At 34.9% G+C, this 27,348-nt stretch overlaps 1 protein-coding gene across 1 annotated transcript in view; it reads left to right on the top strand.

Moving 5' to 3' along the window:
- The first annotated feature begins 6 nt into the window (after positions 1–6).
- The window catches only part of UBL3 (ubiquitin-like 3), a 61,135-nt gene continuing 33,793 nt past the window's right edge, over positions 7–27,348 (top strand). Inside the window, exon 1 of the mRNA XM_004680178.2 lies at positions 7–665. Coding sequence (XP_004680235.1) covers positions 639–665 — 27 coding nt within the window. The 5' untranslated portion in view covers positions 7–638. The remainder of the gene's footprint in view (positions 666–27,348) is intronic.

The raw sequence follows: 27,348 nt of genomic DNA, 5'->3' as shown, positions 1-27,348 counted from the left end.
GCAACTAGTTAAATGCCCTTGAGCGCGGGTTTCCGCGGCCCGGCTCCCGGCCCCGGCAGCGCGAGTTGAGTCGTTCCCGGAGCCGGCCCCCGGCCCGGGTCAGAGCGCGGCCGCCAGTCACTGCTCACGCGTCCATGTGTAGCTACATAGTTATCTATGTACATCCACACAGGGGCATTTTCTTCCTGCTTAATGAGGACTTGACTCGGGAGTAAGTGTGAATCACTGGGAAAGGAGGAAGGCGGATTTAACCCCCTCCCACCCCGCTCCATGTCCGTGTGTCACTCGACTGGGTCCACCTGGCGCGGACGGTCCTGGGGCTGCTGCTGCTGCTGCTGCTGCTGCTGCTGACGACGACGACTGGGCTGCTGCTGCCGCTGCTGCCGCCGCCGCTGCCTCTGCCATCCCGGGAGTTCCCTCCTGCTCCGGCCCCACTGCTCCTGGGGATTGTTCCTGTTCGCACCGAGCCTCGGCCAGGCCGGCACTTGGGCTCCGAAACAACTTAATTTTTGGAAAGCACATCAAGAACCAATCAAGATCGTTAAGGTGTATTTCTGGAGCTTGAAGACTCCTGCCCTTTTCTGTTGGCTGGTGTATTTCATTTCCCGTAAACAACTGGGTATATATCAAACGGCAAGATGTCCAGTAATGTCCCGGCGGATATGGTAAGTGAGGGATAAGTTATGACACTGATTTAATTGTGGTTTCCAATCTTATTTAATCAGAAAGGATGCAGGTTTGCTGGGGGCTATCATAAAGACGGGGCTGGGAGATTTGCAGAAGTTGAGGCTTCCTCCTTTTATAAAGTACTGCTTTTAAGGTGCCCTTTCTCGTTTGGTTGTGTTTTCTAAATTATTAGACAATGGAGAAGTAGGGGAAATAAAGCAAGATAGCTTGAAATGGAGAAAATATCACCCTCTTTGCTCGAAGCCTTCAGCGCTTGTTTCTTAAAGCTTCTAAAAACGTCAGTGACAGTGGGCAGAGCTGAGGACGGGTGTCCCCACTAGCTACATAGGTAGGCAGAAAAAGGAGAATCTTGCTCTACGACACTGACAAGATCATTAATGCAGTAGGCACAATCGTGGTGTGTTTAAGAACCGGGACGCATATCTCAAGAAAAAGTCTACTAGAATTTGCTGTGGCTCTAGAAATGCCTGGGTGAACAAGTGTGGCAACAGAAATCTTAGGATGTTTTGGAATTTTTACAAACCTAGGCTGATCGAATACTGGTACTTTTTATAAATATGCCAGGACTTTTAGTACCGAGTATTTGGTAGTAATACATCCTTGAACTTTTAAAATCTAATAAAACACGTTTTTGAGCCTTAAGCTTTGAATGTTGAGAAGTTGAAACAAAAAGTAGTGTTGTTTATTGGTGCATTTCTTGTGTTTATAAAGGGTAAGGCTATAGTGTTGACTTAACAGTTACTGTAGGCGTACAGCGCGAGGGAGGTGGGTTTGTATGAGTGTGAAATTACACTTTGCAGTCCTGGGGGCAGGCATAATGCAATTAACAAGGAGATGAATAAGCTTGTTTATGAAAAAAATTCAAGTTAACATAGTTTACATTAACATTTGACTGTGCGTGTGAAAAACAATTGAACTTTGCTGATGATTAATTTTTAAAATGTCAGATGTATCTATAGGAGTCAACTTCATTTAGTCTTTAAATAAAAATTAAATTATTTTAATGGCCTGTTTTGACCTTGGTTTAAAGACCTTTTCTTACGTTTCACACCCCATTTAACACATGATCTCTTGTGTGTTCACACAACAAACCTTAAACTCTGCTTCTTGAGTCTTAAAACTCTTGCAATCCTTCCCTTCTGGTATGCACATTTGAGAATAGTCTTTTGCCTGCTTAAGAATGACTGGACTTGGTTTCCTCTACACTGTTCATGAAGTTCCCTGGAGAGGTCTCTGTACTGAGCTGGAAAATGCTGTTTCTCTTGTTTGATGAGTGCTCTGTGGGCTCATCACCTCCAGCAAAGATTGTTCTCTGTAAAGCCTCCATTTTATTTCATCAGGGACACTGCAGAATATGTTCCCCATAAGTACTATTTATTCTGGCCAGAAGTTGTAGTGAAATAGATTTGTGTCATCAAAACAGTGCCACTACTTTCTTTAGGCCCAATAAAGAAGAAAAGCTTAAATGTGCATTAGCATCAGTCATGAATTGAAAAGATATGGGGAATACTGTTTCCAAGTTAGAGAAAAGGTTTGGAGTCTAATGTTCAAATCAGGGGGCTGAGAATTAGTGGCAAGGTCTTACTAATATCTGCAGTTATGAAATATAATTACTTTATTTCAGACTGTATTTTAAGGCCTTGATTCTGTGGTGCTTTGAGATCCCTTGATTAAAGGTGATATGCAAGGGCAAAGCAGTATTATGTAATAAACATATAATGCCTCGATGATGCTATTTCAAAGTGTGTCTTTAAGTACAGCCCAAATTAGATTGTCCTGAGTATTTTTATGTATCTTTTGTAGCTGTTCAACTTGTTGGAAGTCTTGAGGGTTTTTTCCCCATGTGTTAAAACCTTTACGTTTCCTTTTTGGTCAAGAAGTCCCTTCATTTGATATCTAGGTATCTAGGATTCTCAACTTTTTGAAATAGAACATGGTAAATAAAGGTTAGAAGTTGTCAGTTAACTGCTTCACATTTGTTAAACTTTACATATCAGTAATTGACAATTTGTGAGTACAATCAGGACTTCAAGTGAGAATAGTTTCATCACTCTGAATCTTGAAAACCCTCTGCTTCCCACCCCCACTTCTCTCCACAATCTGACATTTCCCTTGAAGTATAACTGTAAATTGATCAGGATATGCATTCTTGCTTGTTGATACAAATATTTGCTAGGTGCAGTTAAAATATGCAAGCTTCTAACTGTTGACAGCTAGCATGTGCTATTTAGAAACAAATGTTAGGGTCTTTTACATGTTAATGATGCTAATGAGTTGTATGAGAAAATCCTTTTTGGGAGATGAGGTGGGGTGGTGAAGTTGTAACTCCCGTCAGTTTTCCATTAGACATAATTCTTTCTTGAGCTACAGTAATTGCTAAATGAATTGATTATTTGGTAAAGTCTTCCTATGGCTATATTATGATTCATTTTAGGTTTTTTTTTTTTTTGGTAAATGTAATTATTTTCAAACTTAATAAATTTTAGTGCTTATTGTAAGGAATCTCGTTTTTTAATAATCCAGATTTAGCAAGTCGATCTTTTTGAAGAGAGAAGGGCATCCCCAATGAATGTACTCGCTGTTCTTTTAAAAAATGTGGTGTTGGCTTTTTTTCCAGTTAACATTCTGTAAATAGATGTATGCCCATAAATAATATATATATTTATATAAAATATTGGCTTGTCTTTTGCTGCAAGTGATTGAATTTGATCGAAGATATACTAACAACACAGTGTAATAACCTATTTGTGAAAAAATCTGCAAAGGATAGAATTTTTAACACGTATTTAAATTATTCATTTCCCCTTTTTTTCTTGCCCAGATCATAGTCTAATACTCATTTTTTTTATAATTGTAGCATGAAAATATTGATATTTTCTGTAAACTTTTTGTTAGTACAGAAATCTAAGTCTGGGTAGATAAAGTGCTAGTTTTGTTTTTTGATTAAGAAAATTATCAAGAAATTATGGTATTAAAAAAGTTACATAACATTTAGCTACTATTTAGAGCTTTAGACCAAAATTATACTTTATGGATCTATAAAATTGAAAACCCTAAAAGCAGTTGATAATTAGTGTTGAGAATAATGGCAAACTAATTTTGGAATTTGAAATGTTTTAGATAATGTAACAGTTAAAGAACAGCTGTGGTTTTTAATGTGGAAATTGTAGTAGATACACAATTGTTTAGTCTGGGGTTAAATGAGATAATGATAAATAAGTTTTTTCCTTGCTTAATGAATATTTTTATTGTAATGTTATATCTTTTCCATTTGTGTAAGAAATATTGGAGCCCTCTGGTGGACAGGAAATTACTGAAATGAATTTCCATTCAAAGTGAACTTTTATCACTTCTCCAAGTTAAAGTTAAGTGACACACTGTTGAACTCCCCAGGGGAAGTATCATGCTAGAAAGAGTGGGAGAACAGAAAAATTTTAAACTTTGAAAAAAGAATATAATGAGATCTATTGCCCCAGAATTTCCTCTTAGTTACAACTCCTTTTCTTTCTCTTGCTTGAGTGCTTATTTCAAGTCAAATTTTGGAAGTTTTGTAAAGCTGACTAGTAGATTAGTACTGTGTGTAACTTGATGAACAGTTTTAATAAATAAAGTATCTTGAGTGAAATGTTTTTCTAAATTGTATAACTAAAATACGATATTTGGTGATCTACATTAAGCATTTTAAATTAAGAAAACAAATGCTAAATTATTTTCCCTCAACTTTGAGTACTTTTTCCTGTCTAGCTCAGAATCTCACCTCCACTAATGTCCTCTTATTAAAATGGTTTTTAAAATTATTCTATTCTACAGTGAGTTTTCCTTTCTGTTTAGTGTACTTGACATTCTTATGCAATGCCATATTGGACTGGATATAGTGTCTTGTCCTGCATTTATTATTCTACTATAATTTCTAAAACAGAGGACATTTAAGCACTTTTGAATGATTTCCTTAATTCATGAAGCATTATTTACCTTGTTTTTTTATGGAAAAAAGTAAATATTACATATTGATTACTATTAATAACCTGAAGTTAAATTATGAAGTCTATGATCTCTGCTTCTATTATACTTAAATATGAAAATTATTTTTAATACAGAAGTCAGAAGTTATTTTAAATTAGTAGATAAAGTGATGTCTATTAACTTTCATAATGAGCGGCAGTATTTTAGGACACTAGGTATTTTATGTATCAGCATTTTAGTATGCTTCTTACACATAAAATTTATGTTAGTATACATACATTTATACTAAAATGTTTTTACTCATTTGAGAATTCCATTCATGCTGGGGGAAAAATTTGAAAATAACTATCGAATTCATGGTAACTAGAAACCCTAGTAATACATCTTTCTGAATCCACATACTTCTGAATAGAATTTGGAAATATCCTAACATAATTTTGTATTACTGTCTTGTTCATTTAAGTGTAATATACCATACACAATTTAAGTTACTTTGGGTGACTTAGAGCCATCATTTGAATGGTATTGATTCAGTTCAATGAGCGTTTATTGAGTACTTTGTGTAATGGTATCATCTCACAAGCTCAGCTATCATACCCTCAGGACCTCATACAGATTGCGAAGCTTTATGCCCCTTTATCAGTAATTTACAAAGTGAGATGAGGCAAGTCAATTGAGATGTGAGAATAAAAATATTAAAATGTCTGTTTGTTTTGTGGCCTCCAAAGGGGGAGAAATTGAGCTTTTATATTAACATCATCAATTGGCTCTGAGGCATTTCTAGATCTGCATTCAGATGGTTATAGTGAGTGTGGTTTTCTGAGGGAAGATGTGGGTATTCTGTTATGTAGAGAAAACAGCAATGCCTTGAGTTTCTACAAATTTCTGAAGGATTTTTGTGGAAGTATCTTGCTTTTTCAAAAGCAGCTGTGATACTTTGTATTGAGATGGGAATCTGAGAGATTCACTATCAAAATATTTAAAAGAGCTGTAGAACTCAAAACAGAATCCCAGTTTCATTTTACAAAAGATGAGTATTTGAGGTGTCTCTTTTCTATCATGACAACAAACTATTGGTAGTATACTATTTAGCAAATGTTTTTGAGACAACTAAACTTGTCTCTTCAAGGCAAAAATTGATATTTTATAATAGTTATTAGAAGTTTCTACTTTTTAGAAGGAATTAATGTTAATGATAGAACACTTTGAAATGTATTTAGATTGTTTCCAGTCTGTGAAAAAAAAAATCTTTCATACCGAAAGTTTTTTGTGAACTTTGGACCACTTATTGGAGACATTTTAAAAGCAACACATTTTACTTCATTTACAAAAATACATGACTGGCACCAGGAAAATAAAATCTTAATAACATTGACATCCAGTAATTGACTTTCAACAAAAGCTTTTGCATATTTGGTGGTAATGCAGAAAAGTGATATCATGATTAATAAACCAGAAGTGACCACATATCCTGCTACATGGACCTATATTAGATTTTCAGTTATGACTTTAGACAGACAGCACTAAGAACCATATGTCAAAATATATTGAACTTCACAAATAGGAAAGCAAGATTTAAAAAATAGACATATACAATAACAGTGTTCTCACTTAGTATGTAACAGTAATAGTATTGTTAGATTATGAGGTTAAGACAAATTGATATTTAAAAATAGTCAAATTTAAAATAACTTAATTTCTGTTTTTAATGTAAATAAAAAAACATTATTTATAAGTGAATATCCATGTAGTGGAGGTATGATTAAGTATTTTATAGTTGGCTCCGTCCAGTTGAAACAATTTATAAGCCATTATACAAGATTACAGGATTTCTGAGCATCTTGTTTTTGTGTATATTTTTCTGTGGTCAGTATGCTTTATGGATCTTCTCCAGCTGTTACAGTTGTTGACTTTAATTTGTTGTGGATGTGCAGACCAGAATTTCAAAGTGTATTAGAATACAGTGTGTTGAAAATAAGCATATGCTATTTAAATAGGATTTTCGGAGTTATTTTTTAGTGAAGTACATGGTCTTTATTTCATACACTTTGGTCACAATTGTTTCAGTTGCTCAGAGTTCTCTTGAGGCATTTGAGGCATGATTAAAAATTAAAATTATATGTATAACTTTGAGTTCGTTAAGATAGAGAAGCTGGTATTTGTTATTTGCTAATTTACCAGGCAGATATTTCGCATTTTATGTATCCTTTCATTTAATCTTCACTCTGGATAAATATAGTTGGTCTACAGCTAGAGAAACTACCAGGAATGCATCTATATAGCCACATGCTTGAGGAACCATGCAGGGTCTTAGTAAGAGGGAATAGGAGGTTTTGATAAGATCTGGGCTGAATGATTCTGATGGGAGACCAGAAACAGTGAGGACTAGCTCATGCAAGTAAAGTGGAGGCGGCCTAGTAATTGGGTCTCTGTCAACCAGTCATTGTTTAGGAGCAGGAAAAATGAAGGGCTCTGGGGGAAGTGATTGATAAGAAAGCAGTAATTACTCAGAGAAAGAGATTGTTAGTCTTTTTGAAGCTGTATTGTGACTGGGGAGAAACTCCTACCTGTTTGTCCGTTTTTGGTCTTGTGTAAATCCTTTAACAACATGACAGTGTGATTTTCAGAAGAACACAAATTGATTATCTGATCATCAGCAGAGCATAATTTCAGACAGGGTAAGAAAAATGAGATTCCTTGCTAATAAAAAGTAAAGCTATGACAGGAATTTGGGTCTGATGGCAACAGTGATAAACATGTTGAACCCTTCCCCCCAACCATACCTGAAGAAACATTGTTAAATGCCTTAGGCACATTTTCCTTAGTAGAATGCCTCCCATTTCACCGACACCTTGCTTCAGAGAGTCTCTGTATTGGTTTGACCAAGGTTGGAAAAGATGACACCTATTTTTAGTGTTATTTACAAATTACTTTTACCCTCTGGATTGGAATGATTTTAATGAAGATGGATTGACTTGTTAATTGCTTAAATTAAAGGGCGTTTTCTTTAAACTTGTTGGGACTTTGACTTCTCTTGTGTGTTATGTCATATGATTTTTCCCCTATAAACTTACCATTCTGAATACAGAAACTATTATTGCTTCCTGTGTATAACAAATTGACTTGAAACTGACTTAATGCTTTTAGTGTATTTTTTGTTTATCTTCATGCTATTATGATGTAGAGTCTATGTTGATTGATTCAAATGTACTACTTTTATGGTCTGAGTAAAATAGATGTAAGGGTACTTTCTGTAACTAAATTTTGAGAAGAAAATGTTCTTTTTTTTTTTTTTTTTAAAGATTTATTTATTTGTGTATACAGAACTGGGGTACAGGCCAGAGGCTCAGGAGCGGCGAGAGGCTTCACCAGAGACAGAGCGGGGAACAGAACAGGCAGATCAACGAAGTACACTGCTGAGGGGAGCAGCGGGCGGGTCAGGAGAGGTCTGCCACGCCATGTGGTCACCTCCGGGGCAGGCGGGAATCGAACTCATGCGGAAGCGGCTTTTAGATTCTCAGTGCTGTGCTTTAACCCGCTGCGCCACCAGGGAGGGCCCGAAAATGTTCTTTTTTTAAGAAGAAAATTTTGAGAAGAAAATTACCTAAGGTCAGCATTGCATTTTGTTTATGGGCTTAAAATAGGATGGCCATTTGTGTGTCTGAATAAAATGTTCTTTTATGATATGTTTAATTTTCTTTACTTTCATATGAAATTAATTTTTTTTTACTTAATATTTTTTTTTTTTGGTTTTTCATTTACTTTATTATTATGGGCAGTTGTCCATGCCAGTAAGTATAGAATCATGATTATGAACTGATTTCTGACAGATGTATGTAAGTTATCTAGCTAATTCGATATTCATGAGCATTTAAAAGTTATAATAAATGATGATAAAATGCATATTTTAAAACATCTCTGTACTTTGATTAGTTTCTTAGGACAATACTCAGGAATGTAGTTGCTGTATGTTGAATATATGTTAAAGTTATTACTAATTTTAAAGCATCTTTGAATTTCTGAGTAAGTTTAACTATATCATTATGAACTATCGTTTAATATTAACTTGTATTTGATTTAGAATGTTTACATTTTTATTCATGAAAAAGATAAATTTTAGTTTCTTGTAAAGGCTTTGACTGATTTTAGTATTAAAGTTATGCTGACCTCATAAAATGGACTGGGAAATGTTTTTTGTTTTTTTTTTTTAAAGATTTATTTATTTGTGCATACAGAACTGGGGTACAGGCCAGAGGCCCAGGGGCGGTGAGAGGCTTCACCAGAGACAGAGTGGGGAACAGAACAGTCAGATTGACGAAGTACACTGCTGAGGGGAGCAGCGGGTGGGTCAGGAGAGGACTGCCACACCGTGTGGTCACCTCCAGGGCAGGCAGGAATCGAACTCATGTGGAAGCGGCTCTAGATTCTCAGTGCTGTGCTTTAACCCGCTGCACCACCAGGGAGGACCGGGAAATGTTTTTAATACTCTAGATGTTTCTGAGGATTGATTTAATTTCATTTAAAATGTTTGAAAGAACTCAAATGATGAAGCCATCTGGAATTTTCTTGTAGGGATTATTGATTTTGTTTCTTTAATTATATAGGATTTTTTTATTTTCCATTATTTCTTTAACAATTTAGACAAGTTTTGCTCCTCAAGAGATTTGTTCATTTTATCTAACTTTTCTAATTTGACTTAACAATTTTTATGACTATTATATTTTTAATATTTATAGTATCTGTTATACCTACTTTTTAATCTTTTTTTAATTTTGCGCTCCTTTTTCTTTAAAGCTTCAATCCTCAGATTAAAAATCTTTATTTTCTAACAAAATATTTCTTATTTAAATTTTTATCAATCTATTAATCTATTGTTTAATATATCAATTTATTATTATTATTATTATTTTAAAGATTTATTTATTTATTCATACAGAACTGGGGTACAAGCCAGAGATGTGGAGGGTGAGAGGATTCACCAGAGACAGAGTGGGGAGCAGAACAGGCAGATCTACGAAGTACACTGCTGAGGGGAGCAGCGGGCGGGTCAGGAGAGGTCTGCCAAGCCATGTGGAGCTCCTCCGGGGTAGGCAGAGATCGAACTCATGCGGAAGTGGCTTAAGCTTCTTAGTGCAGTGCTTTAACCCGCTGCGCCACCAGGGAGGACCCAATTTATTAATCTGTTCTTTTTTATGTTTCTTGAGATACATCAAATCATTAATGATTTATAAATGTGCTCATGAAATTCCCCTATAAATGCACCTTTAGTTGCATCTCACAAGTATCAAGTCTGATATAACATACCTTAGTTTATCAGTCAATTCAAAATGTCTTAAGGCTTCTATTGTGATTTTAATGGAAACTTAATAGTAAAAAACTTAGGATGGAAGCTTCACAAGCCAAAAACTGGAGATGGGGGTCGAAACGATTAGTCAATAAACCAGCTATAGAAAAATCCTTAGGCAAAGATTGCTATCAGAACTATAGGCAGAGATGCAAGGTGGGGAAATGGAGACTTTTCTGTCATTACAACACAACACCAGTCCTTACAGATTAACCCAGCTAAAATGTTTAGAAATGATGGATTTCACAGTAGATAAAATCCACAAAGAAATGAAGCCCTCCCCCCCCCCAAAAAAAAAGAATATCATATAAAAACAACTCTTGCTCTGGCAAAATATAGCTGTTGTCTGTGTCTGTGCAGGTGTCTCCTTAACAAATCTGTCCCTTTCAAAGTCAGGTCTTGTCTGAAGGCTGTCCACCTGTGTCTATGCAGGTGCCTCTTTTTCCTAATTAGCTTGCCATTTTAAATGCAGCCCTTTCCTGTTCGCGTCTATGCAGAAGTATTGGTCTTTAGTAAACCCACTATGTACTGCTGAATGGGCTGGCTGAATGGGAACCCCCTCCTCGCCCCCCAGGAAATCTAAGGAACCCACCTACTTACTAAACCCTAACATCTGAACCCTATCAGCTGAATCCCAACAATTTGTTCTTTGATTCATAGGTTATTTAGGTATACATTTTATAATATCTAAGCATTTGGGAATTTGCTAGTTAAGATTTTTGTTGTCGATAACCCAGACTATTAGGATCATTTTTTCGAAGACTGCAATTGTGAGCAATTTGTTGACATTTTATGGTCATATTTAGAAAATGGAATATGGTGTGCTTAATAATGGTTAAGGAAGGGTTATTAAACATGTTCAAGTCCCCTATATCACTACTGTCTTTCTAGAGCTTTATGCTCACTAAATTGAGAGACATGTATTAGAATGTGTGTGTGAGAATTTGTCTATATGTTCTTCTATTTTTCTTAAATTTAGTCACTGTATTTTGAGACTAAGTTCTTGACTGCAGATAAATGTGATTAATATGTATATTTTTTCTATTGGATTGACCCCCTTCATTATCATTATCACTAGTAATAATTTCTGCCTTTGACCTAATTTTGGATAGAGAACATTTTTCTTCTGACTTTTTTTTTCCATACCTTTCATTTAAATCTTTCTTTGTCTTTATACTTAAATAAATCTTTTTAAGCATGATATAGTTGGGTTTTGTTTTTTATTACATTTGATAATCTATTGCTTTATGTTTAATGTAATTACTATCCTATATTAGTTGGATTTAAATTGATCAGTTTACTGCTTGCTTTCTACTTGTTCCATTATGCCTTTATAACTGCCCCCCTCAGTTCTTGCTTTTGTTATTAATCAGAGTTGTTGTATGCCATGGCTTTCCTTCTTTGCATGTTTGTTACACATTTTTATTATCTTTTTATTGGCTTAGTTAGAGATTCTTATACACATCTTTCAGTTATTTTAGTCTATCATAAAGTTACTTCCTTTATATCTTCTTAGTTCGATCTAACGATCTTAGTTCGATCTTTGCTGCTGTGTTATTTAAGCCCCCAATATGTCATTGTTGTGAGATAGTAATAGTAATAAGTACTGATGGCGATCATGATGATGTTATTAAAATAACCATATTCATTTCAGTTTGTCCTCTTGCCCCTACATATACCCTTTCTGGAAGTCTTCATTTCTTCCTATTGCCTTCGGGCAGTTTTTTTGGTTTTGTTTTATATTTTATTTTGTTTATATTTTATTTTGTTATATGTATGTATTTTTTGTTTTATATTTTTGTTTTATATTAACTTTTAGTACATTCCTTCTGGTGGTATATACTTTGTTTTTCTATGAATCCTTTTATTTTACCTTCATTTTAAAAAATTTTTTATTTTTTATTTTTTTATTATTATTATTTTTAATTTTTAATTTAATTTAATTTAATTTTTATCATCGTTTTTAAAGGACTTCTTTTAACACCTTCAAGTGATACTATCAACCTCTGGCTCCCACTGTTTATGTCAAATCAGCATTTGTTCTTACTGTTTCCCTTTGGAAGTTAATATATTTTCCTTTGGCTATTTCTAAGATTTTACTTGTATCGTTGCTTTTCAGCGGATTTACTATTGTGTAGTTATATGTAACTTTTATTAGAATTATTCTGTATGGATTTTGTAGATATTGAATCAGTGACTTGCTATCTTTTGTCATCTTTGGAACTTTCTTAGCTGGTATTCTTTTAACTTTTCTTTCTTTTCAGTTTTCTTCTATGACTGCAGATACACATATGTTAGATCATTTTAGGTTCTATTATTTTTCTTTTGTGTGTCAGCTTGGGTATATTTTGCTGACTTGTATCTTCAACTTAACTTTTATCTTCTTTGTTCAATATACAGTTAGGCCCAATTACAGGGTTCTTAATTTCAGTTTTTGTGTTTGCATTTCAAAAACATATACAACTTTGAATTCTCACAATGTTTTCATTTCTTCAAGAATATTAATCACTGTTGCAGAGTTCTGTTTGAATACTCTTAATACCTAGCTCATCCATGAACCTGTTCCCGTTTTCTGGTTTTTTGATCTTTTGATCCTTTTTTCCTAAGGCACCTGGTAATTGTTTTGTTAGCATTGTAATGAAAAATTATAGCAGATCTGAACAGTGTTATTTTTTTTTCCCTCACATAGGATTTCATATTCTCTGGCAGGCAGTTAGAGAAACATTGATCACTTGGATTCATCAGTGATTGATAATGACATGAGGCTATTCAAGGCAGTCAAATAATTTCAGATCTCCTCATTCTCTGTGCATAGCCCTTCTAAGGGGTATTTACCAAGTTGTCTCTTTGGCATGTCCTGAATAGCATAAGTACTGAAGAGAGCTCTGCTTTGCTTTTTTAGCTTCTGTGTAACACCTTTTTTACTACATTTTCCTTCATTTCTATCCATGCTGTTTTTGGTTCGGCACTTACCTGGAGAATAAAAACTGAGTAGAATGTTGGACTGATTCTTTGAGGCTCCTTTTAATCAGGAATCCTTAATTCTTTACTATGAGTAGAAAGTTAAATTTTTTGTGCTTCCAGCCTAGTACTACTATACTACTTTCTTCTTGGCCTTTTTGTCCTGTTCTGGTAGTTGGCAAATGTTCAAGGGGACAAAGGTCTTCTGAATATGTTTTCCTTCTGTCTGGACTCTTGACACCTAAACTCCTGGATTTCTTGGTTGCTTTCTCTACATGTTCAAATGGCATGGTTTGCTTATTAAGCCTAATTTCACTTTGATAGTTTTTTCAGTGGGGAATTTGGTCAGGTAGTGCTATGCCTTGTACTTGCTCTTTCTTTTTGTGATTTGGTCTTCCTTTTTTTGAAGGGTTTACTTTGTGCTTTAGGATCAACAGTTACCTTTACCCTATCCTAATCATAGCTAAGAATGACTAAAATTACTCTTCTTCATATATAAGATACGATATTATATCTCTGACATTCTATTGTAGAGGAGACTGGGACACTTAAGTCTGTCAGTTTGATCTGAATGACCACACTGTTCTGAGTAGTACATTCTGCCATAGCTGCAGTGACCCAACCTCTGAAGACCACAGGCCATCTCAGTCCAGGGGTGTTGCAAGCAAAAAAATCTTTCAGGGCAGCCAAGTCTTGCCCTCGAATCTTCCAGAACATGAGGAAAAGTTTGCTGGAGACTGACTGATTCTAAGAAATTCTTACAGTTCCTTTTTTCTAAAACTAGTGTGACATGACTCTGTGTACTTGGGACTGAGCTGATCTTGTATTTTCTATCAAAGGAAATATATGTGATTATTTCAGGTACTTTCAATAGGGTTACTTGTCTATATAGTTAAAAAATATGGTGCCTCTTTTGGGGAATGTGCTGATAAATTCAGTGATCAAAAAATTACCCAATGAGAAGAGATGAAACAGGCTTCCATTAAACAAATCCAGGATGTTTTTGAGCTGGAGGTATGACAGAGGCAATGGTTCACAAGTACCATCACCTTTTTAATGTCAGAGGAATAACATCACTATGTCCTGGAAAGTTACTTACTGGGAACTGCATAGAATATACAAAGAGGTAAAGAATCATCTGGATTATCATTTCTCTGCAAAAAAGATGTATTGAAAAGCATAAGCATACATGATAAACTGGCTGGGAAAGAACGCATCACCAAGTGCATCAGAGCTAAAGCTGCTCACAAAGAAGACTCCAGCACAGCCATTTCTGTAAATGCCTCTATCCCAACTGAGACAGCTAAAAGCAGTTGGCCTACTGTATAGAAATCCGTCTGTGTGACAAATTCTTTGTTTTGCTGTCTGCTGAAGTTAGTTTATAGTTCGTAAAAGTAAGGGCTTTTGAATTCTTTATGGTGAGAATTAAAACAATCTATTGGTTAGTAAGATATTTTTTATCCTTCTTATGCTGCATTACTTTTGAAAAATAGTTTGTTTTTAATAAGATTTGGTTCCTGACTTTAAAAAATAGTTAAAATTATTTACATCTTCATCTTGGTTACTTAATTACAATGGCTCCATCAACTAAGGATTTGCTTAAGTGGGACATCTAGGAGTCATCCTTGATTCCTCCCTTTTCCTTGTCACCCATATCTACTTTGTTTAAAAATTTGTTTGGAATCCATCCACTTCTCTTCATTCATAACTTAAACCGCCACTCTAGTGCAAGAATCTGTCTCTCTCCTTCCTGGACTACTATACCACATTAGTCTTAGAACCAGTTCTTCTTCCATCATGTTTCCCAGTAATACTTATTCAAAAAATAGCTTGAGTGATCTTTATGAGACATAAATTGTATTATCTTTCCCTGAGGGGGAAAAAAAGATAACTTTTTCTTGGCTTTTCCATTGAAGACTAAATTCCCACAGCATAAAATCTCAAAATCTTTTCCATGGTTCTTCAGAGTCCTAGATTATATGATTTCTGATCTTACCTCATTTGGTTTACTATGCTTCAGTTATGCTGGGTTCCTCTCAGTTCCTCAAAGAAGGCATACGTTCTTTCCCCACAGCTGTGCTGAGTCTTTACCTGTATTAGTCCTTTTGGTTAAGATACTTCATAAATGAACTTCTATATTCTGCCTTCTTTTCTGTTCATGGAGAAGGTTTTCCTGACCATGTCTAAAGCTGATTTTCTCACTCCTTTGATTTTATTCTCAGAACTCTATTTGCTTCCTTTGTAGCACTAGCCATACAAATGCATTTATTTTTCTTCCCCAGTAGGCTAGATATATGTACTCCTTCATTTGCCACTGTAGTCAGTACCGTTATGTTCATCTTTGTAGGTTCTTCATAAATACGTGAATTAAAAGTGATTGTTATAAGCACCATGCCAAGCTTATTACTTGAAACAGAGTTGATCCTAAAAACAAAATAAAGCTCCCAGAACAAGCTTATTAGGTAAGTAGGTGCTAGTGTTAGCTACACTTCACTGATAAGGAAAGTGAAGCTTAACAATATTTGGGCTTTCTAGTATTATTGAATGTTTTCACTTTTCTCATTTTTTGGCCATTTTTTATCTACCTTATGTCATCCGCTTTTCTATATCTTAAAGCTAGTGGCTGTCATTACATTAATAATCTGGTGTTCCAACTTTAGCTTTTTGCACTTGCTTAACATTTATTAATAGCCAAAATATCAGAGATGAAATTAGTATTAATAGGACTTAAGTACTTGAAGTGGTGACTATCAAGTATTTTGAATGATTTTCAAGTTATAGAATCTCATTACTTTGCGACATAAAGTATCCTTGGGTATTTTATGTATGTTTAGTGCATATCTGAGGGCCTTTTATACATTAAGTACTTTATAGTTAGACACTTTTACTTTAGCACTCAAAAATCAGTAGGATCTCCAAGTTAGATATTATTATATATCCACACTTACTAGTCTACCTAAAAGGATCTTGCTTTTTATTTTTTTCTTCATTTAATCAATCAACAGGTATTTGTTAAACACATGTTATATGCCAGTATTTTTGAAATTCTGGTATACAGTGGTGAATGAAATAAACAAATTCTTCCCTAGTAGAGCTTAATTTAAGAAGCAGGAAGAATGACATCAACCAAATAAGATACAGGTAGTTGTGTTGATAAGAACAACAGAGGAAAACAAATTGGGAGAGTGTGGTGGGAAGTGCTAAGAAAGTGTGCCTGTATTGTTCAATTTTAAATATGTGATCAAGGGAGAGCTTCCTAAGTTGTTGATACTTGTGTAAGTAAATGGAGAGCAAGCCATTCAATATGTTAAGGGATTCTATCCATAGGGAATATTGGCTCATTTAATTTTTAATTAATTAATAACAATTAATTTTTAATTGTTCTTTTTCAATTTCAGTCCTTTCCTTAAATTTTTGTTTTCTGCTGTTTTTGTTTTGCCTTTGTTTGTGCCACAAACATTGTCTTCACTAATTGGAGCCACAAACGTTACTGGATGCCAGTATGCCAGATAGACCCTATCAATAATGTTAATCTATTCCTTCTTTTTTTTAATCTCTACCACTTTCAACTGGGTTTTCAACCAGCTATTGTTCCCCTTCATTTATCTGTACTTTCTGCCTTTCACCCTTCTCAGGTTTTTTTTTTTTTTTTAAAACACAGATCTCATCACTGGAATATTTTACTTAATAATGACTGACTGTCAGTATAGTCAGATCAGGTCAAACTTTTTAGGTAGTAGCATTAAGACTCTTAGTGGTTGGGTTTACAATTTCAGCCTCATTTCCTACTGCCGAGACCTTGCATGTACCCTATGCATGTACCCCATGTTTCAGTTGCAGTGAACTTTCTGCTTGACCACTAAGTCTTTTAATTTTCATCCTTGCTTAGCCTTCCCTGCTTAAAAAGCATCTCTCATTTCCCACTTACTCCATTTGTGCCTGACACTTTTCTCAACTGCAATAATTTCTTGGTGTAGTGCTTTATAACTTTGTCAGACATTTGGTCATTATAAGTATAGCACATTTGACTTCATACTTCCAAACCAAAAATGATAGTAGTGGGAAACTATCACCAAGAAAAATAGAATAGAGTGGCACAGGATGATGTTTTCACATAAGGGTTTCCAAGTGTAAACTAAACACCAAGTCTAGAGGGACAGAGCTAACTTAAAATTCAATTTGGATATCAGTATCTCTGGTCCTGATGGCCCAGAGATTCTGAAGTAGTGGTGAATCTTAGCATTACTTGCTGTACCATCATAACAGTAGTTGAACTAGGCCAACTTAGCAGAAATGCTAGGTAAAAGGATAACTACTACTTGGTCAGGAACTCATGATTGTCTCCAAAATCAATTACTCTTATAAATCTTACTACCTTGACTTTTGGACTTGTAAATACTTGTATCTGTTTCCTCCCCTGACTGCGCTCTTTGAGGGCAGAGATAGGTCTTATCCCATCTTTATATATCCCTATACTTAGTACAGTGCCTGTTAAACAGAAAATGCAGAGAATTCTCTATATAAGAGAATACTCAGAGAATATTGAATTAGCACTGTAGATTTGTCCAGCAGAACTTTTTGCAATGACCCAAGTGTGTATTATGTGCACTGTCCAGTGATACAGCCACTAGTACATTTGGCTGTTCCTCACTTGCAAAGGCTAGCATTGTTGAAGAACTGAATGTTCTTATTTCCATTAACTTAAATGCAAATAGCTACATTTTGGTTAGTGGCTACTATCTATGTTGGACAGTGCAGGTTAAACAGTTTACATAATTATCTCATGACTAGACTTTTAAGTTTGTTTGTTTTGTTTTGTTTTGTTTTTGGGCTTGCATCCCAGATTGTAAACTATTTTAACTTGTGTGATTTTTCTGTTCTTTCAATATCATTACCCATTTCTGCTACTTTATACCAACCTTTTTCAATTTTTTTCCTTTTAAATTTTGGTTTTTGCTCAAATGACATAGAAAGACATGTAATGAAGCTTATAAAATTTCCTTCAAATACTCTTGTAGTCTGACAATCATGTTTGGGCATTTAACTAAAGGAAATATAAGATCAGTATAGGACTATATGAATTCACCAAAAGGATGGAGGACAGCCCCAAAGTACAGTATCTCTATTTAGAAGAACAGAAATTTAAAAAGAAAAGCAATAGGGCTATGGGAAACAGTATGGAAGTTTTTCAGTACATTAGAAATAGACCTTCCGAGTCCTCCCTGGTGGCACAGTAGGTTAAGCACAGCACTGAGAAGCTAGAGCAACTTTAGCATGGGTTCAGTCCTCGCCCCGGGGGTGATCCACATGGCATGGCAGACCTCTCCTAGCCCGCCTGCTACTCCCCTTAGCGGTGTACTTAGTCAGTGGGCCTGTTCTGCTCCCTACTCTGTCTCTGGTGAATCCTCTCACCCCCCCCACACCTCCCCCCCTGCATCTCTGGCCTGTACCCTAGCTCTGTATGCATAAATAAATAAATCTTTAAAAAAAAAAATAGACCTTCCATGTGATCCAGTAATTCTTTTCCTAGGTATCTTCCTGAAGGATGCAATGATTTTATGTACTCTTTTACAATAGCTAAGTTACAATAGCTAAGTTATGGAAACAACCTAAGCTCTCAACACAGGTGAATGCATATGGCATATATACACAGTGGAATACTACTAAACTATATAAAAAAAAAAAGTTGAACTCTTGCCACTTGAGATATATGCTAAGTGAAATAAATTAGAAGGAGAAAGATACATACTAGATGACTTCACTCATGTGGATTACATAGAAATAAACACAGGAACAGGGCAAAACTGAGAAAAACCCTAGAAATCTGACTAGATTTGAGACTATCTAATTGTGCAGAGAAGGGGGAAGAGACCACAGTTGACTTTGGTGGAGGAATATGGGTGTGTTGTGGAGGGGGGGGGGGTGAGTGGTAACATATATCTGAACAGGTCTGAACCTATTTCCCTAATTCTTAGCGCAGTAAACCAGCATCACCCAATAAAACATAATACAATTTTTTGTTTTTTAAGGAAAAGGAAGAGAGTTAAGGGAACCTTTTTTGTTCAACTTGTCATGAAAGCCATGCAAAGAGAAATCCAAGGTATAATAGTGTTGGGAAACTGCAGGTATTACTCACAAGGAGATAAAGAATAGGGACTAAGGAAGTGCATTTTGTATGGTTTGGGGAAGGCTCAATGGATCTTAGGTCATTATCAATTATTTCAGTGTGGTATAAAAAGTGCTTCTATTACATTTCTTAATGTTTTCTTCCATATTGAAGTGCTAGGCATGAAAGAATTCCATATGTGCTTGTTTTGGGAAGTCATTAGTATTTATAGTTCACAGTTTCTGTGCCTATGTCTACCTTTTCTTACCCCTTTCTATTTGTCAAAATGTTCTGTTTTCCTACCATCTGAGTATACATTAACAGTACTTACTTTTTTGCTCTAAATTATCCTCTTTAATCCTGCACAGGTAAATAATTTCTCTAGCGTCTTGATTTAGTAGTGACCATTCATGCTTTGATATGGGGTTTACTAAGAGATGTTTCTTGTTAAATTATCCATACCCAGAGAGAGACACTTTTACTAAAATGTTGGGACATCTAGCTCTCAGAGGTACTGGTCAGCTTCCCAGCTGACAGAGTAAGCAAACAAACAACTCTTTCATTTCCCAGAGTACTGTCTACCTTACTCCTTTGGGACTTAGGACTGGCAGGCAAGAAAATAAAAGATTGGAAAAGCATTTTCCCTAGATATCTTTATTGTGAAGTAGAGATGGGTTAACTTACTAAGGTTGTATATAGTACAGAGTACAGTTGTAAACTTTTATATTTTATTTTCAAGTTATGCCAACATATGAGTCATTTCTGAAATCTTGTTTCTTGAATGTAAGTACTATATATACAACTGGAGTCTTCCTAGAATAGGCATTCCAGCTGGTTAAAAGGAAGAATAACCATTTTGTAATAGTAAACCTTTACCTCTATCCCAGGTGGCTTGAATGACTTCCATAAGTAAGCAGAAAAGTGCACCAAAGTTAATCACAAGTACAAAAGGAAGATCCCCCAGAATAGGTACATCAGATATTACAAAGGCAAGAATAGAAGTACTCATTTCTCCTTTATTTGGAAATGCAGGCAATACATATATCTCCCTTGTTTTGTTAGTCTTGGTTTCTAATTTAAAACAAACAGAACCCCCCCTCCAACTAAAAGAAAATGTAATTATAATTGTGCATTGTCAAGGAAGTTGATGTGATTATCACCCAGCAATAAATGAAATGTAACTTACCTTCCATAGTAAAATGAGTATCATTTATCCTGTTACGTCTTCATCAATTTGGCTAGTGTTTTCTTAAAGTGTTTATCTAGCATGTTTTATTTTGGTCATATCTGTAAATGTATGATTTACATAATTTATACATTCCATTATCTTTTCAGAAATCACATTTGTGTAAAAGTCATTGACCAACTGAGTTGAGCCTCTGCCAGTATATAACCTATTTGCCTGCTATACATAATCAACAAAGGCAACTTATTCCAGTAATGATACTGTTCATTATACCAAAATTAAGAACATCAACACATTTCCCAAGTTCTGAATGAGAGATTTCTGCATCTTTGCATTTGAATAATTTAACAAAAGATTTTAAAAGATGACTTGCAATCACATGGCAATTATTTCTAAAACACCACTTAATTCCATCTGAATTCCTTGAAAGCCATTGTTGATGATTCTATTTTGGGAATTCATGTGCAATCAGGTAATTCAGAATCTGGGTTTCTGCACAAAGTTAGTATAATACCATAAACCAAAAGTATATGTGAAGAAAGTTACTCGATGTTTTTTTATGGCCTTACACTAAAGAATATCAAGCTCATAAAAGGTTTTTATTAGCATACTAAACTCTGCTATCTGTGATATACACATTCAGTAAATAGTAAAGGTAGACTTAACTTAGTATGTTTTTATGAATGATAGTCTTCAAATTCTAGGAAAAAATTAGTATCTGCAAAGCAATAGTAGTAAAATCTTACTTTAAAAGTCATAACATAAGCCCTACGAATAAAGTTTTGCAGAATGACCTCTTTAGCAATTTGACTTGTTACTCAAGAACCATGATTACTATGAAATGACAGTACTGCTGTAAACAGTAACTACAAGGTTCATTCCTGATAAGGGTATAGTATAGCTTTGCTATGTCACAGGAAAAGAGTTTAATTTTCTTCTGTGATCATTTTAATAAATCATGTATATAACCTACAAATAATAGGTTAAACATGTAGAAGTATGTGTGTATATATGTGTGTATACACACATACATGCATGTATACACACATATACATATATGTGTATCCCAGGTGCAGATATACTGAAACTTTGCTAGATTTCAGTCTTCTATAAAAAGGTCCTTTTGAAACCTAAGTCAATAAGCTTTTTTGTCTAGTTTGTATTATTTTTACTGTATAAATAAGTTTAACTTAGTTTGTAATGAGTATTCAAGTGAATACCTTTCTAAGTGCTTCACACATGTAAACTCAGTAATTTCTTACAGTGTTATGAGACTATGTATTGTTAGTATCATATCCAACTTTACAGATAGGGGGGTATGGAAAAATTAAGCAATTTGCTGGTTATTGGTGCAACCAGGATTCAAACCCAGGCATTACATTTCTAGAATTGTTATGGACAAGGTATAACATCTATGGGATGGTGTACTGTATTTTTAAATATGATGTATGTTAGACATGAGGTAGTTTATTTTTTATAACCATGTGGTAAGATTAAAAGGCAGTATACATCTAACATATAATAGCAAATAGACTAGACTTTAGTAACTATAATGCAGCTTTCTGTTTTTATCATGGTTATAATCTAACATGTTGATTTGTGCAGTGTCCACAAGGGAAAGTTCTTGACAAAGTTCAAGACAAAACTTGCTTTAGAGTAGAATGGAAGATAATTCAAGAAAAACAAGTCTGAATATAATATTTTTAAACATCCAATTCTAGCCAAAATATAGAGGAACCATGGAATGTAACATAAACTCCTGTACTAAAAGGAATTTGGGAATAGTCCAAACTTACAATTCATCCTGTTAACTATAAACAGTCTAAGACCCTCTCAGTGAGATTCTACTAATTTCAGGTACATCTTTTTTTCAGGGTCATTAAAACACACTACTCTAACTAGGGTCTTCATTACAGAAGCTTCTTTCTAGAAAAGAAATAAAAATAACATGTGTTGGAAGTACCATAAGTTAAGAGGTACGGTTATTAGGCTTATATTAACACTGATTATTATCTTTTTTTTGTAAAATCTTTCCATATCTGTGATGAAAATCACAGGTCTTTCAACAAGCCTCTCACATTAATGAAGGATGCTCATTCACTCTTTTCAGGTGGTCCTTGAACTGGGGTACAGGTCTTAGAGGTGCAGGGGTGGTGAGACAGAGTGGGGAGCAGAACAGGCAGATTGTCAAAGTATGCTGCTGAGGGGTGCAGCAGGCGGGTCAGGAGAGGTCTGCCTGGCCTGTGGGATCACCTCTGGGACAGGTGGGGATAGAACTCATGGGGAAGTAGCTTTAGCTTCTTAGTGCTGTGCTTTAACCTGCTGTGCCACCAGGGGAGGGCCCCTCTTACAAACTTCTAACATGATTCTCTTCAAACTTTCTTTTAAAAAGAATGTTATGCTTTCTGGTGCACTTTTATTTTTTGAATACTCGTGAAAAAGAAATCTATGTCATTTCAGTGCCCTTGTGTTTTAATCATTTTAAGTAAATATTATTATCAAAGATCATTTACAGAAAATGTAACTGTTTTTGTATATAAAGTCTTTTAATTCTTTAAGTGGATGTTTTAAGTCTCCTCTCCCCCAAGATTTGTGAAAATACCATTATTATAGCATCCTAGTTTATCGACTTGGTGGAATTTTTATTCACTGGTGTCTATATTTCTTGGTTACTACCATGTTTCTTTTTTATGAACTTCATGGACTTCAGTTCTAGTGTGTATACATAGTGCAGCGAAACAACCTTACTTGGCTTCTCTTCCACCCTACAGTACTGTATAGTTCTCATTTCCCAAAGGCAAATGAGCAACTTTATAATTTTCAGCTCTTTTAGATTATAACACTGACAGTCACTTAGGTGGAGTTTTGTAGACACTTATTTTAAATTTTGTGAAAAATTTAAAGTATTTGCAGAAGTAGAAAAAAATAGTACAGTGAAGCATTTATGTATCTACCATACCCTAACTTTAGTAGTTACCAACTCATGGTCTGGAACCTGCTCTGTTTGCTCCTCCTGAGTTATTTTGAAACAAATTTCATATATACAGAATATGGTGGTTGACAGATAAGCTGTAAGTGATGAAAAAGATGATAATAACTTATCTATTATATCTTTAAGATTAGCAATAGTTATCTAGTATCAAAAAGAGTTGTAAAGCATAATAAGACATTTATTTATATGTTTCATTTTAACAATCTGCTTCATTTAGAACATTTCACGATGTGTTCAGCATTAAAATGGTTTTTGTCTTACGAACATTGAAAAGTGAAAAAGGCATAGGAAAGTTCTTTTTTAATGCTATTCAGGCGATATTCTTAGAATTCTCAGTTTTTCTATCTTAACTTTTAAAAATGCAAGAGTGTACTTTGTGGTCAGAATATACAAACTGTTATACTTCACCCACTAATGATGAGCACAAGCACATTTGTGACATGTATTCTGTGAATTAGGATCTTCTTAAATACTATGATACTGTGACTTACATGAAAAAAGTATGTTAATTCAGATGACTATAATATATTTCTGATATCTATTTGGTCTCTGTGCCCAGTTCTAACTCAGGGTACCCAAAACCCTTGGGTTTTCTTAATTGTTGAGAGGGATAAAGGTGTCTTGTTATGTGAATTAAGTATCTTCTGGAAGCTTCTAAGGATGGAGCCTGAGAGCCTGTACAACCTCTGGGAAATGGGAGGGCTGGAGATTGATTTCACCCCCCCACTGATCCAGGAGTTAATCAGTAACTGCATATTTAATGACACCTCCTTAAAGAGTCTAAAGGATGGGATTTAGACATTTTTCAGGTTTGTGAAGACATTATACTTGGAGAGAAAACCATGACTGGAAAGGTCATGCAACTCCTTACCCTTTCCCCACGCCTTGCCCTATGCATTTCTTTTATGTGGGTGTGCCTACATAATAACCTTTGCAAAAAAACTGCTGATCAGGTGTAAGTGGGTTTCTCTGAATATTGTGAGCTGCACTGGAAAATTCATTGAACCTGTGGAAGAGGACCTGCACACCTGATTTATATAGCCAGCTGACCAGATACTTTGGGCTTGCAACTGGCATCTGAAGGGGAGAGCCATCTTTGGAGACCCAGCCCTTCACCTATGGAGCCTGATACTATCTCTGAGAAAATAGAGTCAGAATTGAGTTGAATTCTCCACACTCTGCTGGTATCCCATAATTGCTTGTTTGTATGGGGAAACCTGCCTCCCTGTCAGAATTTAGAGATCAGGTAACCCATTCAGCAACAGACTATTTTTGAAAGGCTAAAAAAATTACCTCAAGTTTAGAAGTAGTTTTAAGCAGAGAAATAATCCTTCAGATGACTGATTAGTTGTGATTTGGGAAGTCATTAGATTGTTGTCTTCCTCTTTTATTGGAAGGAAAAGGAAGAAAATAAATAGTATTTTTACTTCTGGTCAAGTGACCTCAACTGTTCTTTTTTTCATTGCTCTATAATAGATTAGTAGTTATTTAAATAATTGATGTTAAGTGTCTCTGAATTCCTGTGGCTTAAAGTCTTTACAGATACTATTAACTTTCTCTTCCTGACTGAAAAGGATGTGTATGATAGTATTTTTTTTCCCTAGTCAATCTCAGTTTAGACTCCTTGATCATAAATTAGAAAGCTTGTTGAATGTATGTGAAATAGAAGTAAAGCAGGCTGGTTCTTTATTGTTTATTGTTTCCTTTTTTTTTTTTTTAAACTCCTTGAAGTAAACCGAGAACTAAAAGTTTTGCAAACAGTTCAGATTAAAAGTTGTTATTTTTCTGTAACGATTGAACTGAATAAAAACAAAAGTTTAAAAAAATTATCTGAACCAAATTGAATTTGAAATCCAAATTGAATTTGAAATCTGTGACATAACATTTCTTTGTCATGTTGCCATTTATCCAGCTCCTCTGCTCTCTTAAATTCCTGCCTCGTTCCGTGTCAGTGTAGGGACTGGCCGCATGCGCAAGGTTATACTTGCATGTACACATATGCATGTGAATTTGCACTTGAGACTCTTTTAATAATAGGTAGTGTTCCATAGATTGGTATTTCTTTTTTAGTATCTGATTACTTTTTGCTCTTCAGATGGATTACCGATGGACATTTAAAAAAAATAATAAAAAACCTTTAGAAACCCTTCTGTCTGCCGTAATAGATTTAAGCAATTTTGTTTAAGAGCCTTTTCCTCATTACCATTACTGCACAGAGCCTTATTATTATAACACTGCACATTTACCCTCACAGGTGAGGAGACTGAAGCAGTGATTGAAACGCCAGAACAAGTCTAGACAGCTTATATCATAATTTTAAAATTTCAAGGTTTCCGATGCTTCTATGGATCTGTTAAACTGGACACAAAGTAAACAGGGAGTCTGAAATTTAGTTATTACAGCTTATAAACCCTTGAACTGTGTACCATACTGAGCTTTAGTAATCAATATCCTTTCCCCTATTGACACCCAAAATGTAAACCGGAAAACACTTTTGTTTTTTCCAAAATGAATAAAATATAATACAGAAGAAATTAAATTCAGGTAGTCAGTCATCTTCTACACATGATTTTAAAGATTTTTTAAAAGTTATGTAGTATTTTGCTCAGGAATTTAACTGAATAACAGTCAGCACAAATGTTGGGAATAAAGAGCAATCAGCATTATTGAGATTGTCATAATCTGTATCTTGAGTTTAGGGATTGTTGCATGCAGCCAAGATAACTTTTATTCCATGTCTTGAATCAAGATATTTTACCTAGTTGTAATCTATAACAACTTTTAATACCTAGAGTTTAGCCAAGGTCAAGGAAAATGACAACAGAAGTTTACAGACAGCAAAAATACTATATCAATTTTTGTGACCAAATTTATTAACTTTATTCCTAGATGATTTCTAGAGTTTAACATTACATGCATACTTGTTTTTATTTCAGTCATGGTTTAAAACTGATTATCTTAGTCCATAATAAGAGTTAACACTTCCTGGGTAGACACAACAGCTAGCTTCTATGATAAAAACTGCTTACTATAGTTGGTTCCCCCAAAAAAATTCCATAGGGCCCTCCCTGATGGCACAGTGGGTTAAAGCACAGCACTGACAAGCTAGCTGTGGTCTCTTCAGCATGAGTTCGATCCCTGGCCAGGGAGGTGACCCACATGGCCCAGTAGACCTTTAGTTTCACCCTGCTCCCCTTAGCAGTGTACTTTGTCAGTCGGCCTGTTCTGCTCCCACTCTCTCTGATGGAGCCTCTTACCACCCCTGCACTTCTGGTCTGTACCCCATTCTGTATGCATAAATAAATACATCTTTAAAAAAAATTCCATATAATCTGTCATTATATTCCATAATATATTCAGTTTATTCAGTGCCACACTAATTGAGAAGTACTCTCTACAAGGTAATATTGTAACAAAACAATTAGATATTAATATTAAAATTGCTGTATATTCAGAGTACTTTACAGTTTATAAAGCGCAAAAAATTCTAAAATCCTAAAAAGTGGCAGAATTCTTAGCCTAGAAATTTTGGGAGGAAATATTCCTGCATACCTACCCAGTAGGCCCTAAAATCATTAGGGGCAAAAATTATATTTTTGATAACTTTATGCAGAGACTAATTATTCAATAGATATTGAAGGCTGTTAAACTTATCTGATGCATTAGAAATCTACAGATTATACAACTTGTTCACAAGTTGACTTGGCCCTGGAACATAGGATTACATGGGATCCATTTTCTTCATAGCAGCTTTAAGAGAGTTCTATAGACATCTTCCAATGAGTGCTTTCTGTTTGGGTTGGAATCTTTAATCAATCTGTGAAAGATTAAGTTGTTTACCTAGGTTTGGTATTTATCTAGTAAAGTAAGGATATATCTGTGCAATTCAGGAAATATAGTTGAACCTTTCTGCACTGTACTGCAATGTGTGAAAATTTGTTATGTGGTTCTAGTTGGAGAAGATAGAGATGGGAAAATTGATGGCATTCCGAAATCTAAGAGTAGAATGAGGATATCTTAATTCATTTATCTTTGCATTTTGCCACTTTGCTTTCTGTATTCTGTTGTTTCTAATGTCTTTTTGTTAGTTTTTAGGGGTTTCTATATAT

This window comes from Condylura cristata, unplaced genomic scaffold (genome assembly GCF_000260355.1).
Source record: "Condylura cristata isolate star-nosed mole 26May11 unplaced genomic scaffold, ConCri1.0 scaffold00010, whole genome shotgun sequence".
In the NCBI taxonomy this organism is placed as follows: Eukaryota; Metazoa; Chordata; class Mammalia; order Eulipotyphla; family Talpidae; genus Condylura; species Condylura cristata.
The sequence above is the reverse complement of the archived record's forward strand: the minus strand, read 5'-3'. Positions and strand labels throughout refer to the sequence as shown.